This window comes from Amia ocellicauda, chromosome 21 (genome assembly GCF_036373705.1).
Source record: "Amia ocellicauda isolate fAmiCal2 chromosome 21, fAmiCal2.hap1, whole genome shotgun sequence".
Classification (NCBI taxonomy): domain Eukaryota; kingdom Metazoa; phylum Chordata; class Actinopteri; order Amiiformes; family Amiidae; genus Amia; species Amia ocellicauda.
Window position 1 is genome coordinate 2,879,640 of NC_089870.1, and position 18,103 is coordinate 2,897,742.

The window sequence follows — 18,103 nt, forward strand, 5'->3', positions numbered from 1 at the left end:
ACAGTTTTCCCCTGGCAAAACTATATCCTGAAATGGGATTTTGTCTGATGTCATTTGGATCCTATTTTTAAATCAAAGCTTAAAAGAGGGTGTGCTGTATGGCTTACACGTGCTTTTAACTGACACACACTTGCATCCTGGGTGCAGCAGTGAAAAATAGCAGTTGTCACTGTATGGGCCGTCTTGTTTTTGACGTAATTCACATAGATCCTTTATGTGTCATACCTGTTTTGTAGGTTAAACATCCTTACATTACATCACATGTTAAGGCAAATGCTGAAGCTACCAACTTGTTTAACTAGATTTAAAGGTTATCTCTACAGCTGGGAAGCAGAACATGATTCTGTTTTTCAGTTTTTCTGTTAATGCAGATTCAAGTTTAGCCACCTGTACTATTTACTGTTTTAGTGGTTCTTTTTGTTTATCATCCCAAAAGGGTAAAAGTTGAGCTTGTTTTGTAGCTGGACTCCTCGGGAACACGACCCTGACTTTTCTAAAAGGTTGGAAGCAAACAGTTTACTTTATGCCTCATAAAATATACAGTTTAGACAAGGTTTATACATATCCTGAAATAAAATTTTGTCTATTTCTCATTACCCAAGTTTTTCTTTCTTTGTGAGAAATGGTACTGAACGCATTATAGTGGGAAGGGTATGTTGAATTTGGCTGGCTGTCAGAAGAGAATACCTCAGAAATAGTCATTTGTGGTTAGCAGCTTATTTATTTATTTTTCAATGGATGAGGGAACCCTTTTGAAAAGCCAAATTGCCCAGAAGGACCATATAGCTGAACACTGATAAAGAAACAAATTGAGGCTGATGTGGAAAACTTAAAGCAACAGTATTGTTTCCAACACCAAAAACAACAAAACAAAAAGTGTAGTATTGAAGTGTGCATGAATGTTTAAAATCAGAATGCTTTGGAGCTTTGTTGTTTCTCAAGCTTTTTTTTGAAGTGCATTAGAAACCTGACAGTGCCGTTTTAAAGGATTTGCTTGTTATTGAGTTGGAGTTTTACACACTAGCCATGTCTGAGAATCCTTTCCTTCAAATTATGAGGTAAGAAAGACACCAGGAATCGTTAAAAAGACAATTTTACTTTTTTATATATAACCTTCAAGATAAAGGGTCACTCTTTTGGGTTTTGGGGGACTTTGCACATTCTTGTTCATTTAAAAAAAAAAACTGTCACAACTAGCATAGGCCTTTCACTGGCCTGGCCTGGCCTGGTTTGACTCTGAACCTCTTCTGATAAACTTTTTCAGCTGCTTGAACTGATAAGAAAACCAACAGTGTGTGCACATTTTCTCTGTTTGCTCTCCCCTTTCTCAAACAGAAAAAAAATAAATGACAGATACGAACACAAAGTCTGCTCGAGCATTGCTCAATGTGAACTGATACATTGGTTCCTCCACTTAAAGGTACAGCCTCACAGAAAACTAATGTGCATATATACTGTTACACCATGACGGTGCTGCAATGGCCTTGTTTTACTGACCTGGGGGATATTAAGGAATAATGTAGTGGAAATTTATCTAAAACACTCTAATCCAAAGGCAGTTTGTTTATATTGTTTGTACGTCGCAAATGTAGGGCTCAAAGTGAATTAATGAAAATAGCTTCTGCAATTGCATGTTGATTGGGGTTCCTTCTGTTCTGAGGATGAAACACTCTTTTTAGTTTAACACCTCACAGAGCAGCCTTCTTAATAGTCAAAACAACCTTTTAAAAAAGTTTGGCTAGCAGGTAAATGGTGCCAAAGTCAATACTGTTCAATGTGCATTCTTTCAACATATTGCTTTTGAAGAGGAGAGCTGAGCTGAGCTGAGCTGAGCTGGGCTCTTACAATTTAAATCACATTTCCATATAACCCTGTGGATGTCTGCGTGATGTTTACTATTGTAACACTTCAGGTTTACAGTACAGACATTATTCTTGATACATACTGAAATAAATAAAACATGATCTCATTTATTTTATATAAACCTTTCCCCTGTATTTGTTGTTTAGTTTTTTTTCTTGCCTTTTTATGCTAGGATGCACATTGTATTTCTCTTGATTGTCTTTCATTCATATAGAGGTTTGCTTTTAAGGCCGTAATAAGAATGCGTACTATCATGTATAGGTGCTATGTAATTACTTTGTTTTGTTGCTTGTTTATGTGGAGCCAACTGTAAAGGAACGTGCATTGCACACGACATGTCCTCTGCACCCACCAACCAATGCTGTATCTCCCACACAGAGCTTCTTTCCACAGTGGAGAAAACCGATGTTTGACACTACAGGAAAGTACAGTGTCACAGTCGCAAGAACATCTACCACTTCCGGAAATGTATATTGAACTTAAAAATTCACATATATCAATGAACAGGAAGCTGTTGTTTTGTATCACACGAAGAGTGTGTGCCACATCCTTTAAAACCATCAAAAGGTAAAACTGAGAGAACATTGAAAATGTTAAGATATATACTGGCATATTTCTAGATCAGGGCTGTATAAGTGAGTGGCCTGTGTTGACATGTCCATTGTGGTGGCAGAGATATATAGGTGGACAGGACCATAGCAATTGTACCTGTATCTGGCGATTTTGTGGAAGAAACAAAAAGGGGTGATTGGTTGGGAATGTTTATTCAAACTGTTAATTGTCACACCCTTCTCAAATCCATGGAAGATTTTGCTGCAGATTTAATTATCCAAAACATCAGCACTTTATTTCATCTCAGACTTTCAGGCAAGCAGGAATTTAGCTCTGGTTAAACTGAGGAATGGGAAATAGGGGACAAGAAAGAGATATGCTGTTACAGTCTGAACTGTATAAGAGACATTACAGGGGAACTCCAGTTCTGGTCCAGAAGGGCCACAGTGGTCTCAGGGTTTGGTTCCACCTGAGCTCTTAGCTACCTTATTTAACTCATTGTCTTTTTAGAACCAGTTTAACTCTCTTCTCAGTTCTGAGAGTGACAGTGTTTTAAACAGACTTTGCAAGACTGCAGGACTGTGACCTTGGAAGGGACAGGATGGGGGGGGATGCATTCCATGGTTTAAATGGAGGCAAAGAAGATGACAATACTTACCAGGATCCGAAACAAATGATAAAAAGACAGTTCTGTTTAAAATATCAATTTATGAAACAGGTAGGCCGTGAGACCTGGGGTTTGGGTAGATACAGCCCACCCAGATTAAATACAACAGGTAGGGCATTAGAGATGACTGTAGCTGATTGATAAATACAAGAAAATTTAATGAGAAATGATAAACTCTGGAAATAACAGGTCACATAAGGTGAGGTTAGAGAGAGAGAGAGGCCTAAAGACAGAGAAGTCACCAATTTGTCACAAAGTGTCCTTGTTCAGCCATCATTTTATCCACATGGTTTCTGTAAAAAAGATTACAGGAAAAAGAGGAGCAGATTGGAAGTCATGTAATCAAACATTGCAAATAAAAATAAATAAAAAACAATACCTACTGTACAACAATAACTTGGTGACAGTGAATCACTTCCAAAAATGTAACGGAATACATATTAATGACAAGCATACAATGCAATGTATCACTTAATGAGTGCATTGGGGAATACGAACTGCGTGTCCTCCTCCGCTCCCCTCATGTCCCCCTGCTGTCTTTAGTTTTCCTCGGCTTAATCTGAAGTATTGCACAAAGAAATTGGATTTCCTGCTGTGGAAATGTTTGTCTGACAGCAAGAACGCACTGCTTTCATGGAAAACACACTTTATATCGGCTAGAGGGTGTAAGACACGAGAAGGAAGCCCTCAGTTTTCTCTAAGGAGCCTGATTTCCTCTCATCAGGGAGTCTCGCCTGTTGTTTCCACAAACACTGTATCTTCTGGTTTTTGTTCCATTCAAACTCTTAATTTCTCGGAATTATTGAGCCCTAAATTGAATTCTTGCCTTAAAGAGCACTCCACCCAACCCCCCCCTCTCCCCACTGAAATACACTACTTGGGTGTAAAACTTGGCGCCAATGTCATTTTCTGCCAATAGTGGAAAAGGTCTTATTAAGGTAGTAGTTCAACTTAGGTGTTTGATCGGTATTCAAGATCTCAGGTGGGTACCCCCAGGACTCAGACTGAGAAACACTGCACTAGCACATGGGATGTTCAGTCTTGTTCTTTGATGACCACTGTCTCCTATTGTGTTCCATCTTAACTTTTGATTACTTAGGCTTACGTGCCCTAAATTACAGTTTTCTTAATTGTATAGATATAACTAAAGAATTATCTGAAATATATCTGAATTGACCGACTCATTTGCTCACATTAACTCCTAATGAGACCTCAGGAACATCATGTGACCTTGGGTGGCAAGAATTCACTGATCCAAAGAAATCATCAAGGTGCTTTTTGGTGGATGCCAGTGTAGCACTGGGCAGTCGGGGCCATCGTCTCAGTCACACCTCCAAAGGGCCCGATCCACAAAACATCCCCATTCCCATTAAGACATCACAAATAGCTAAACTAAGCAGACCAGCTCAATCCAGGGTAATGTCCACAGATTTTTGCCAGATGCACCACCTGGGAATCCCTCACTCTATATATCTTGCAACTGTGCTCCATTTCAATATAAAGGCATAATCTCAGTATTTTGTGCATAAATATTGAAATGGTATCACATTGGCTGAAAGTGAAACCTCCTGAAGTGTGAAAGGTATGCAGCAAAGCATTTGTGAAGCCACAACACGTACAACCTTGAGGCGGATGGGCTACAACAGCAGAAGACCCCACCGGGTACCACTCATCTCCACTACAAATAGGAAAAAGAGGCTACAATTTGCACAAGCTCACCAAAATTGGACAGTTGAAGACTGGAAAAATGTTGCCTGGTCTGATGAGTCTCGAATTCTGTTGAGACATTCAGATGGTAGAGTCAGAATTTGGCGTAAACAGAATGAGAACATGGATCCATCATGCCTTGTTACCACTGTGCAGGCTGGTGGTGGTGGTGTAATGGTGTGGGGGATGTTTTCTTGGACACTTTAGGCCCCTTAGTGCCAATTGGGCATCGTTTAAATGCCACGGCCTACCTGAGCATTGTTTCTGACCATGTCCATCCCTTTATGACCACCATGTACCCATCCTCTGATGGCTACTTCCAGCAGGATAATGCACCATGTCACAAAGGTCGAATCATTTCAAATTGGTTTCTTGAACATGACAATGAGTTCACTGTACTAAACTGGCCCCCACAGTCACCAGATCTCAACCCAATAGAGCATCTTTGGGATGTGGTGGAACGGGAGCTTCGTGCCCTGGATGTGCATCCCACAAATCTCCATCAACTGCAAATGCTAGCCTATCAATATGGGCCAACATTTCTAAAGAATGCTTTCAGCACCTTGTTGAATCAATGCCACGTAGAATTAAGGCAGTTCTGAAGGCGAAAGGGGGTCAAACACAGTATTAGTATGGTGTTCCTAATAATCCTTTAGGTGAGTGTATATATATATATATATATATATATATATATCTTTGTCATCCCGATCTTGTTGAACTGATTCGCAAACCCACCTCATTGAATGGCAAACCCCCTTCACGAGCAAATTAACTACAAACAACCTTCTCACAAAGTGTTCCAGCTTGCGCAATAATCATACTCATTTGCAGCCAACGAGTGGCAGAGCTTTATTTTTATTATTAGATTGTTTTCTATCATACCTGCTCAGGGGGATCCACATAATTATAGTAATAATACTGATAATGACTTGCCCATCTAGTCATTAACCTTTTTCATAAAAAAAAAAAAATTGGAAGGATTTAGGAAAGTACAAAAACGCTCAGTAACTCACTAGATCATGGGCTTCCTGTTTTCTTTTGGCATGCTTTTCCGCTTAAAATGGCAAGCTGGAGCTAAACAGCTGGCACAGCTTTTACCCTGGCCTGCACTCTGGCAAAAATAAATATTTTGAGTCGTGGACGGGCAGAGGCTGAGCTCAAGAAAGTAATTGTGCAGCGGGTGGGCTACACAATTTAAAGATTGTTTGTTTGTTTTGCTTTTTTGGACACATCAGACTGTTTGGAAAAGTATTAAGTACGGTGATAGAGGAAGAAGCTCATGGTCAGGATGGCATTTCAAATATGTGCCTTAGTCCACTCAGTAGTGGGACAGAGCGAGACTGTGTGGAGAATTCACTGGTTCAGTGACTTAAGTAGCTGGGACCTAGTCTTGGTGGATTACCGAGCTTCTGTTTTTTTAATGTATTTCAACCTCCAACATGTTGGCAAGGAGTGCTGTTTATTCATTCATTCAATTTTACACCTCCTTCAGCTGAGAAATATCCCTTGCTGTGACTCTCTTCACTTATAGGTGCATTTAAATGCACAAGTTCAAGCACAAACAAAAACAAAGTTTCACCATTTATTTATTTTTAAAGCATACTCACTGTGCTAAGATGTGGTCATTCAAAGTAAATGTCACTCCTGTGGTCCAACTCATTTTGCAACCCAATGGCTTATTGTGCCCCTTTTGAAAATAAAAATCTCGAGGTAGCGTTTTGCATCTATACTGAAAGATCTAACCGCCGATCCGTCTTTACACAGCACAGTTCAGACATGTACCTCTTGATAGCAAGGAACTCTTTCTTGTTAAGTGTATAATGTCAGTTGTGGTCTACATTTCTGAGCTGTCTTTTACACCGCATTACCCGACTATATTATCTTAAGGCATTTAGATTACAGCATTCATTTATTTTTACTTCAGGGGCCCGAGATCACAAAATGCATTGTGTAGCTTTGCTAGGGTATGAAGACATCTCTCCGATCCTGCTAATATTTTACCGACAGGCTTAAAAATGCAAAGGTTGCCTGTGTATATTTAATCAGCCTCCAGGTCGATACCCTCACAGCAGGCAATATTTTCCATCTACCAATTATAAAAGAATTCTGTATGACACCCACATGTACACTCACCAATTCTTCAACAATACTTGGTTGCTGTCAAAATGGAATGTGGCCATTCCATTTCAAGAAAGTACTCACGCACCATTTATTTTTTGCCTTTGAACCCCTAGACTCCTGCATCAAGTCTACTCAACATTAACCAGTTACATAAAGACAGAAGCAAACAATTTTTTTTAATTTTTTTTTTCAAAAATATGGGGTTTATTGGTTTAAACTGCAATCGGTTGTTACAAAAAAACAAAAAAATACACTATATATATATATATATATATATATATATATATATATATATATATATATATATATAAAAACTCACATATCGAAAAAACTGTAGTGATCAGCAAAGGCTGTAAAAATACATTCAACAGTTTACTTTCTTTGTGTCAGTCCTGTTAACCTTTCTATCCTTAACTACAAGGAAAAACAGAACATGGAATTATTTGTCTATTATCCTCTTTTTTTCCTTTTTTTTCCTTTTCTTTTTTTTTTTTTTTTTTACAAAAATAAAGAATGCATTGGCTACCTGGAATGTATTCAAAGAGGCACTTAACATTGCAAACAAGGGATCCAAAAATACTTTTTTTTTTTTTTTTTAAATCTACCTGTTGTGGTCACCGTGATTTTGTTTTTGTCATTGAATTAATTGTACTTTTCAGCTCCTTTAGCTGCAGAAAACTGAACTTTAAACCTGATGGCCCAGAATCCACAAGTAAAACTGATCAAAAACTCAGTTGTTTTGTGTAAAGTCAGCAATAAAGGACAAATAAAGGACAATAAATTAAAAAAAAAAAAAACATTCAATGCTTGTGAAGTTATTTATAATGTTGTTTTGCAATCTTATCTATAGGTTTTCTGATGCTTTCCAAAGCAAACCACACCAAAACAGGTAGATTTTTTTAATGGAACTAACCGATGTTAATATTTGCAGGCAAGCCAACTGGTTTCTCTCCAACCTCAAAGTTTCCAGTCAAATGATTTATTTATTTTTTAATGATTATTTTCCTGGATTGTTAAAAATCCCTTTTGTTCGATATCACCACCTCAGCAAAAAACAGAACTAGAAGCATTTGCAACACTTTAAGTGCTGAAGTTGCAACCAAAGTTTGTGTCAAAATGCTAAAATAACACTTCAAAGTAGAGTCTGCATTATAAACTGTTAGCTAAAAGGTTTTCAAAAACAGGCGAACTGCTCAGCAAACTTGAATCGGCAGACTCCATAAGGAACTGATTTACTTTTAAGTAGGAACTCTCTTATATAAGTAACATAAGGGTGATTTTAAGGTTTTGGACCCCTCAGAAGGCATTGTATTTTAGAAATAACAGGAAAGAACGGTTATTGTCTAGGCACACTGCATGGTCTGTACATTCTATGAGCATGGCTAACAGCAACGCTCAGGCTTGTGAAAATAAGGAATAGAATTACCAAAGCAGTAACATTGATCCTAAATTTGCAGTCCAACACATACGGGAAAAACAAACAAACAAACAAAAAAAAAATCTAAAATAAATAATCAAAACGCAATGTTTTTGCATTTTTTCTTTAAATTAAGTTCATTTTTTTAAAATAAACAAGAGTGTAGTTACAAAAAAAAAATCATTGTAGTATAATATATTAAACTGTGGAAAAAAGGAAACAAAAACAGTCTTCACAATCTTTAGATTAATACGGAAGATCATAATTTAACATAAAAGAAAATATATTCTATTGTTTCATTATCCCGATAAATACAAACAAAATTAAAAAAAAAAAAAAAAAATGCATATGATCGGCAATAAATATGTTTTTGATAAGTTAAATAAGCAGTGACAAGCAAAACTTTCCTTCTGGAAAGTTAGTTTTTTTTCCAACCGTAACAATAATAATAATAATAATAATAATAATAATAATAATAATAATAAATCACAATAATAATAATAATAATCAAAAAACAAAACAAATAGAAAGGACAGGGGAGGGCGCAGAATGCTCTATAAATCTGTAATCTACGTTAGAGCAAAAATCTTAAAGCAATCTTGTTTCTAAGTGTGGGACACCCAGTTCTGCTCAGGAATGCAAAACTTACCCACAGACTTAGAACAAAATTAGCCCGGGGGGGGGGGTGGATGGGGATGGGGGTGACGCGGTGGGACTGGGGGAGGAGAGAAAAAGAGTCAGACCATTACACGATCAGAGCTTGTAAAGAAACATTTTCCAGTCCCAACACAATTAGTGACCAGCAACATAAGAAACTGCTAAAAGCTTTTTTTCTTTTCTTTTTTTGTTTTAAGGCATCACATGTTCATTGGGGTCATTGTGGTGATGGAAGAATACACTCTAGCACCAAAAAAAGTTTTTTCCTGGCTGACTCCTCATCCAATCCTGTCGCTCAGTCCTAGTCCTTCCTGCAGACTTTTCTCCATTTCCAACTTTTTTTTTCTTTTCACAAGACAGGGCTAAATGTAAAACTATTGCAAAAAACTAACCAAAAAGCAGTCCACTTGCCCTAGAGTGTACAACAGAGGCCCACTGGTCATTTTGATTTGTTCGTTTTCTTTTAGATAAGTGGGCCACTGCTTTTGTCATTGATTTAACTTCTAGGTTGTTTTGTATTGTCCGCCCTCCCACTGGCCCACAAAGTTGGATGTAGAAAAAAAAGTGGTAATGGCAGAAAGTAACCAGTAGAAGGCGGGAGGTTTCATACACTAAGGCACCATCTGCACTGCTACACATGTTAAGGAAAAGAAATAGCAGATGGTTCCTAGCATGAGTCACAGTCCGAAAGATATAACGTATATATAGATACACATATATATCTATGTGTATGTGTGTGTGTGTATACATTTTAAAAAGGCACTTTGTAAACTGCTGGCTCCCAAACTTGATATGGCAGAGCTTTTTTTTTTGGCACTACTGTACATATGAGGTGCAAGGGGAGTAACAATTGGTTGTCAATAGGATTTATATTTCCCTTCGTTCAATGAATGTCTTTTTTAAATTGATGTGTCATTTACTCATTTTCATTTCTAAAATTGAGTGTGGTTGAAACAGGAAAACGAAAAATATGAGCTGGCCGCCCTTGACATGAGGCTCCACGGGCCTAGTGCACAATCAAGGTCTCTGGACTGTGGAACACCAGGAGAGAAATGTGGGCAAGTGGACCCCTTATCTTGACAAAAACTAAGAAGTGTCCATTTCTCAGTTCGTAAACAAGGCAAGAGAGAAGGAGGAGGTTGGGGGGGAAGGGGGGGAGTGCCAATTTCTTTATCATCCTTTTGTTTTTATTTAAATTTACTTGATTTTTAATTTTAGTCATCAGAGATAGACAGTCTGCTGAAGATGGGGAGACGGCGACTGGTGTCCAGGATGGGTGACTCCGACCCACTTAGGCTGCCCGAACTGCTCTGGTAACCCTCCTGGTCTGAGAGAGAGTCCGGGGGGGTGGGGGGCGACTCGAACATCTGAGGGGACTCAGACATGGGCCTGAAGAAGAAGGTGGTAGGCGATGGGGGCGCGGGGGCTGAGGGGTCAGTGGGAGCTCCCAGGCTGGGCCCGAAAAAGCTGGCCAACTCCTGGCTGGAGTAGGTGAAAGGGTTGCTGTGCCACTCGGGCAGGTCATCGGTGCTGAAGATGGGCGGAGGGGTGACTGAGGTAGGGCTGTCCTGCGGCCCACTGTTGCTGGGAAAACCAGCGAAGCTGAAGCTGTGGTGCAGCCGGGGCCGGTCTAGTTTGTTGGACGCAGAGAGAGGAGGGGGACCCCGGCGCTCCTCCGCGTTGTGGATAAAGTGGCAGCGCGGGCCGTAGGGGCAGAAGCCGATGGTGTGGAAAGTGCGGCACAGTTCTGTCTTGTACTTGGGGTGGCGGCTCAGGCTACGCAGCTCGTGGATACCATGCGCGAACTGGCACTTGTCGCCATACTTGCAGGCGCCGTTCTCCTCGAAAGGCCGGCACAATTCAGTCTTGTAGCGGCTTGAGTTCACCTGGCCGTTGTTGCTGTTGTTGCTGTTGGTCCCGCCGTTCCCACTATTCCCATTGCCGGTCTTCTGCAGCAGCCGGTCCCCGGTCTCGGAGTACGAGCGGTCACGGAAGCGGTTCTCCTTGTTGCTGCTGCCGTTGCTGCTGCCAACTCCCCCGGTCGACAATGACTCCATCTTTAGGCTGTTGATGAACTGGTTCTGGTTGAATTTGGAGCTGGTCAAGTTAACAGAGTGTCGCCGTTGATATGCCCCCACCGAGGGGGTCCCCACCGCCTTCCTGTCCAGCAGGGGCCCATTGGGGGTGCCGATGGGGGGGTTGGGACCAGTGCAGGGAACAGTTGTGGGGTGGGGGGCACTGAGGATGTTGTTGTTGTAGTTCAGCATCTTATTGTTCTGGAGAGTAAGCATAAAGGAAGAAGAACAGAGTCAGAAAACAATAGGTTATGACTATAAATCCCTTGCCATTAGATGAAGGTAACAGAGATCCGAGTTTTAATAAACTACTTTTAATCTTACTTTATGTGATATTTGTAGAGGATCTTGTCTCTACACAATATCTGGGTTGGCAACAACTGCCTAAAATGAGAATTTAAAATTCAAATGCTGTGAATCAAAATGAGCAGGCAAGGGAGGGTGAGATTGTTTGGAGAGGAGGGGAGAAGGTATACTATAACAAAGAGCCAGCCAACATATTGTTAAGGTTTCTTTCCTTATCAAAATCTTAAGTAGCAAGGTTTACATACTTCAACACCAACAACAATTTGTTGCAATTTGGAAAGATCTGTATAGATGCAAACCTCTTTGAACAACTGAAGAAGACGTAGGCCCTATAGTGACTATATTTTAGGCTTACTAGAATTCCACATTCAATTCATTAAGCACAAATGAATACTCCCTCAGTTTCACTACTGATGGCTCTAGTTTTCAATGCAAAATACTGTCTAGATGTAAGTGTTGGGGAGATTTCTAGCAAGTGACTGTATTTCTCAAATATTTAAAGTGTTTTAAGTTGTGTTTAACAACATTACAAAGTCAAAACATCTACCCTCTCCCTCAATGTTATATAACAAAGCAGATGAAACACTGCTTACATGATGTGATGTTTTTACACACACACTACAAATGCTCCATGAACCAAAATGTGTGAGCGCCAGAAAAGCCAAATCTATCGAAAATCCACTACAGCTTTTGCAGGCGGCCAAAACTTAAAGATTCCATTACAGCTTGGGTTCTCGAAAGGAACTCGGAATGCATTCGAACAACAGAGATACGGAGTTCTAGAATGCCTCCTTTTCAACTCCCACGAACGAAAAATAATGGACACCTGATTCCGGTGTTAAAAGCACATTTTGGACGCCGACTTTTCTTTCACGTTAACTTGAGACTTAGGTCGCGTTGGTGTGGCGCAGCTGTCCGCAGTTCTGCAGAATCCCGCCGATCCCATTGGCGGAGCAGCGCAGATCTGCGGAAATCTGCGCCACACGAACTGGGAGCATATGATCGTAAGCGTGTGCAACGTTAGACACTGTCTGACACAGCTGGGCAGGAGAGCTTCCTGTGATGCGGTGATTCACGTTTAGCTCGGGTGTACATATGTCACTGCCCCTCAGTCGAAAACAGGCGAAACAGCCTCGGATATCCCTCTGTGCATGTCAACAAAATCACTAACATGCAGTCTCTCTCTGTGCTGAAGCTAGATTCAGTTTCTAACATCGTAAGCCTGCGAGAAAAAAAAACACTACAGAAAAAAATCGATCTGGCTTTGCACAGCGGCAAGACCATGCTTGCATTTCAGCAAACTAGTTAGACTCGATCCGAAATAGGAATTTGGCGTCAATGTAAGGCGCATCCACGCCATGATAGATTTGAAAAATAACAAAAGACACCCAAGCCTATTTTAACGGCGTATTCTAGATCAAGTTTGAGAAATAACGTATCTGCTTTGTCAGGAGCATTTTACAATCCGATATGCAAAGACTCCATGCAGTTCACAGAAACCCTTGCACTTTGACCAAACTTATTTTCCAGAAGTACAGGGATGACTTGATGACGAACTACCACAGTTCACTTCGATGCACAAATAGAGCAAGTCTGGAAGTCGCTTTAATCTTCATAAATTACCAGAACTGTTCATTCCATTGCTAACTATGACCTAGCATACACATTCAGAACAAACGCACACAATCTACTGGGTTGAAACTGTCCAAAGAACATACAGAACCAATCTGTATGATTATGTATTAAATCTTCCCATCTCATCCCAAATGTAACTATAAAATGCCCAAATAAAACTCGCTAAACTTTGAATGCGATCTAACTGTCAAATAACTTGATTCAGGTCGATTCTAGTACCCGGATCGAAAAGCTTGCACGGTTACAAAAAATAACTTTAAAACTGCAAAACCAACACACTTACGCATTCCAAGCAATCAACACATTAACAAAAAAAACAAAAAAAAAAAAAACAGAAAAGCACTAAACATGAAGTAACATTCACAAAAAAAAGTATTTACCTTGTTTAATACTTCGCTAAAGTCAAAGTAAGGCGTAACCACAGCAGTGGTCATCTTCGGTGCGTAAAAAAGAACGTTAAATAGAAAAGAACGCTAAAAAGAACGCTGTAAATCACAGTTAGTTCGGGTGACGACTTCCAGCTTTGTTGTGTTGTGATGGTATATGCTCCCGTAGTACTAGTACCAGAGCCCCCTCTGTTCTGCAAAACTTCTCTGCATTACCTTTTTATCCAGGGCACTAGCACTACTCTTGAACAGGAGGAGCTACAACTTGATTGGCGACCAGAAATCTGTCTCGTTTTTTTTTTTCCCCTTCGCGTTTGCGCTCGCCTCCTCCCGAGCAGTAGGAAGTGAAGATGGGGTTTGGTCTCCAGCGGAGCACAGGCTCAGGCAGACTTTGATCGTGCACAGAAAAGACGTGTGTTGGATTTTTTGGTAATGAAACGCAAGCGGCCATCATCGTTGCTGGGGTTAGGTTTAACAGCGGGACTGACGAGATGAACGTTAACTTGTATTTTTTTTCATTGTTATTGATTGCAACTGTGCGATCGCCATTTTCTCGTCCTCTAGAGAGACTTTTAAACTTTTAAACACTTGGATGTTTGTTTCTTTGTCCCCCTCCCCCCTGTTTTACTGAAGTGGTAACTCAGGATATTATAGATTAAGTATTTGTAAGAAAAAAAGAACTTTAAAGTGCAGGTTTTAAAAATGTGTTCAACTTATTCATGTATAATACAAACTTCTTCTTTTTTAATCGGAAAGTTAATCATACACTGCGTGTCCTCAAATAGATGCCATTATTGTCAACGATTTCTTAAACGGTGCTGTTGCTATGCAAATACACTGGGCATGCTCTGTTTTGGCGGGAGATGCGTGGCTTTGGTTGAGCGACTCTGCAGGGCTGGAGATGTAAAACAAGAGCAGTTAACCCGTGTCCTGTGTCATGAGGAGCTGCACACTTTCAGCTGCAGCAGGGTGTTGTGTGTCGGCGCGACTGCACTTGTGCTGTGTTAGCTGGTCAGTCTGCATCCTTGGGAGGTTTAACGAGCCCTAGAAGGCGCATCGAGTGCATAACTACAATAATTACAGTGCAATCCACATACAAGTGACACTTTTTTTAAAAAAATAAAGGGAAATTGAAAACCCACTTAATTTGTGCACTATGTACATTTCTGAAATGCGCTGTTTGAATGTAACGTGAACCCCATATTACAGTGAATCTGGTAAGACGTGAATCACACTGGATTTGGGGAGGACACTCGGTGATGCATATATGTCAGGATGATCGCAGACTGCTTTGCTCTTCCCGCAGCAGGTGAGAGATGCACGCTTTCCTGTTGCACATACACCGAGCATGAGCTGCCGCCTCGCCCCGGACTCTCTCTCTGGAAACGGATGCATATACGTATTTCATGTCTTTTTTTTTTACATTGCAGCATTGAAACAGACCGGCTCCAACACTGTCCCGGTGAGCGGCTGTCTCCGGGGCGCTGGAAAGTTGATCGAATTCCACAAGAACGTTTGCAAGACGTTCTCGTTCCTTTGTTTGCATAGGTTTCGTAATGCTCCGCCACTTCATCTTGAAAGTATCCTTTCTGTCTGCCATGTTTGGCATACAAAAATAAGTGAAAGCATTTTTATGGTCCTAACCTCCCCCCCCCCCCCTCCCCGCCCCCGATCGAAATGCAGGCTCCTCCAGTCAGGCATGTTCAAAATGGCTCAGGCTGGGTTTTGTCACAGAGCCCTGGAGCCGCTCGAGTTGTTTACTCGGAGCTGTGGCGCAACATGCAGCTCCTCAGGGTTCCCAGCGCTGGGATCCACTCTATAATTAAATAGCTTTTAATTGTCAGGTTAAAAACGTCATTTCTGGGACTTTCCATAGGGTTAACGGGTTCAGATGGGAACAGTTTTAACCCTATCTCGGCGGGGCAGACAGTGTCTAGATATAAGGTGTTGCAAGTACACACATCCTCTCGACGCAACTGGGATTAACTCTTTATGTGCCGTTGCAAAATGTAACCCTGCAAACACAGACATGCATACATATATACAATATTTATGTATTAAATTAGCTTAAATCTTCAAAGTATATTCTTCAACTTAATAGAAGTCCTCAATTTGTGCCCCCAAAACTAATACTTTGCAAATAAGTATACACATTCAAATACTTTCAATTTCCATGTTTTGCTCTGACTTTTTGTTAACTTTCTGAATGTACACCTATACTGGGCTATCATCAAGGTCTGCCCTGAAGAGAAGAGCAAACAGTTCTGTGGCTGAGGAATGAACAATCACGAGGTCCTACAGCTTTAACCTTGATTCAATATTTACCTGATTCCTGCATAGAAAATAGGGAGGACTAGGTTATAACTTGATTCCATCGGATAGTCAGAGTACCAGTGATTAAATATCTATACACTGTTAGCAGCTGGAATCTGACAATGAAGGATACCAAGATGTATGTAACTAAAGCTAATTTTAGCAGTTGCCTCCTGAGTGTCAAGACAGCCTGAGGCAAAGGGTGGAGTTTTTAGGCAAGAGATAGTGTCAGAGTTGACTTGAGTGGCAGCTTTATGTAAAAAGAATAAGGGACTGGGTGGTGTAGATTTATGAAAGAGTGCTTTGCCACTGAGGAAAAAAGCCTTAGGGCTAGGAAGACATACAGAAAGCCAGGCTCAAAGGAAGTGGACTGCACTGTATTTCAGTTCAAATCGTTTTTTGGGGTTTGAAAACTGGAAGCCAACTTGTGCATGATGGTTGCACAGCTGAACTGGAATATGAATTGCCAATCAATAAGGGATTGAATTCAGCCGTAATAAAATCTAATCCTAAACATAGTGTAATTGCTGTTTCCCCCAAAGATATCGACTGTTCCTAAGTTCTTGGTTTTGTCCTGTATTTTTCACTAGAGGTGCTGGACCTGGTGTTTTACATTTCAATGTGGAATGCCAGTCAGGTTTCTTCTTGTTTGCTCCAGATATACATTTAAATTAAGTTATTATCTGTGTTATTATGGCCCAGTTTGGCTACATTTATGTCTCAGTAAGTGCTTTGAACCGCATGTGTTGGAAATGGTTCAAAGAATTTGTGGTTCAAATTCGTGTTCTCACAACAGAAATCAACAAACCTGTTTCCCCAAATATTAGGAAGTACCCTCGCTTCCCCAAACAAAAAGAGGCTTCATTTTGAGATGGTATATTACCAGATTGTATTTCCTTACAGGAAATAGAAAGCTGATGTGGCTACGTAAAGCTAGCTCATCATGCCTGTAGTGTGAGTTATGTTCAACATTTTTTTTTTCTGCTGTTTTTTTTTGTGTGTGGGGGGCTGCTGTCTGTATCATTGACTAAACGTTTCTTTTGATCTGAGATATATCTGATCTTTCAGATTTTTATTATTGTATGTACTGCTGGTCCATCCATGTTGCAATTAAATGAGTGTATATGTTTAGGGCCCGGTTAAAAAAACAAAAACAAGTACACGTGTTTTATCACTTGCTGTGTGTGTTTGCAATTGCCATGTTTGCAATCAGTTCATATTCTGTTTAAATATCTTTAACCCTTAGGAACCCAGTGACTTATATATGTCACCTACAAAGGTCAGGTAAATTGAGAGATTATATATTTTTCACATTTGCTAAATATTTGTGACATATACATCAAACTGGATTCCTACAGATCATTTTTTTCTCTGATAGGATTTTGTACCTCCATTTTTGTGGGGGTAATTTAAACATATATTCCTATATAAATATATGCTAATTCTTCATAGTTCCAAAAAAAGGGGTGGAGGGTTGCTATAACTCTTTGTCACTGCTGAGCTGGATCTATTGATTACTAGTATTACTTCTATTTACTGCAATCATGATGACAAATCTGCAATGTGTGTGATACATAAATAGTGCCCAAGTTTCAGTATGTGTTTATTATCAAGTATAGATATAGAACAAGGTAGATATGTGTTTGTTTCTTAGAAATTGAAATACTATTATCTGTTCCCCAAGTGTTTTTTCTAAGTGTTTTCTTCTGCATTTTGTACAATTTGAAGAGATTTTACAGCAATTGTGGTTTAGAATGGGGATACTTTTTTTTTTCTTCTATTTTTCAATGTGAAACTTTTTCGCTTGCCAAAAATTCAGGTTGATCTTAGTCCTCTTAATCTTATTAGATTAAAATGGTCCAGGATGGGCTCTGATTGTTATTAGAAGACGTGAAGATTGACTGTGTCCTCTGAGAAATGGTTTCGTATAGAGAGAAACTGTGTGGATTTCCTACAGTCACTTGTGTTGGTTTGTCTATTCTTTACTTTGCCTGTAGGTGGTGCTATACTTCACCTTACCTGCCAGTGTAGACTGAAGTTGCTTGCTCAATGGCCAGCCTTGACACAAAGGGAATATAACCAAAAACCAGCCCTGGAAACTCAATCCAGTATCCAAGAATGAACAGGTCTGCATGAATAGAAATGACATGAGCTATAGAGCAGATGCACTTGAACCAAGCATTTCTATTAGTGACTGCAGTGCGGCTCATGTTGGGGTCTGTCGTTCAGCACACTCAAGTGCAGTTTGTCTCAGCTTTTTTTTCTTTTTTCTGCGGCTCTTGAAACCCTTCCCACTTTCATTCATTTGTGTAAAAGCACAACAGTTCCCCTCAACTGAAAAACAACTGAACTCTAGAACTGGGTGAAGGATTGTAACTCCAAATTGAAATGAATTGTTCTGTAT

The 18,103-nt window shown here is 40.1% G+C and overlaps 1 protein-coding gene and 1 long non-coding RNA gene across 2 annotated transcripts; one reads left to right on the forward strand and one right to left on the reverse strand.

Annotated features, from left to right (window-relative positions):
- Positions 1 to 7,286: 7,286 nt before the first annotated feature.
- On the reverse strand, positions 7,287 to 13,678 carry LOC136717190 (mRNA decay activator protein ZFP36L1). The gene is made up of 2 exons (XM_066694680.1): positions 13,381 to 13,678; positions 7,287 to 11,260 (listed from the first exon to the last, which is right to left on the reverse strand). Exons 1-2 carry the CDS (start codon positions 13,432 to 13,434, stop codon positions 10,199 to 10,201), a joined length of 1,116 nt encoding a protein of 371 aa, XP_066550777.1. The 5' UTR covers positions 13,435 to 13,678; the 3' UTR covers positions 7,287 to 10,198.
- A 27-nt stretch (positions 13,679 to 13,705) lies between these two features.
- On the forward strand, positions 13,706 to 17,580 carry LOC136717191 (uncharacterized). Its single transcript, XR_010805195.1, has 4 exons — positions 13,706 to 13,815; positions 14,596 to 14,695; positions 14,817 to 14,966; positions 15,622 to 17,580. It is a non-coding gene; the product is annotated as an uncharacterized LOC136717191 (long non-coding RNA).
- Positions 17,581 to 18,103: the final 523 nt, after the last annotated feature.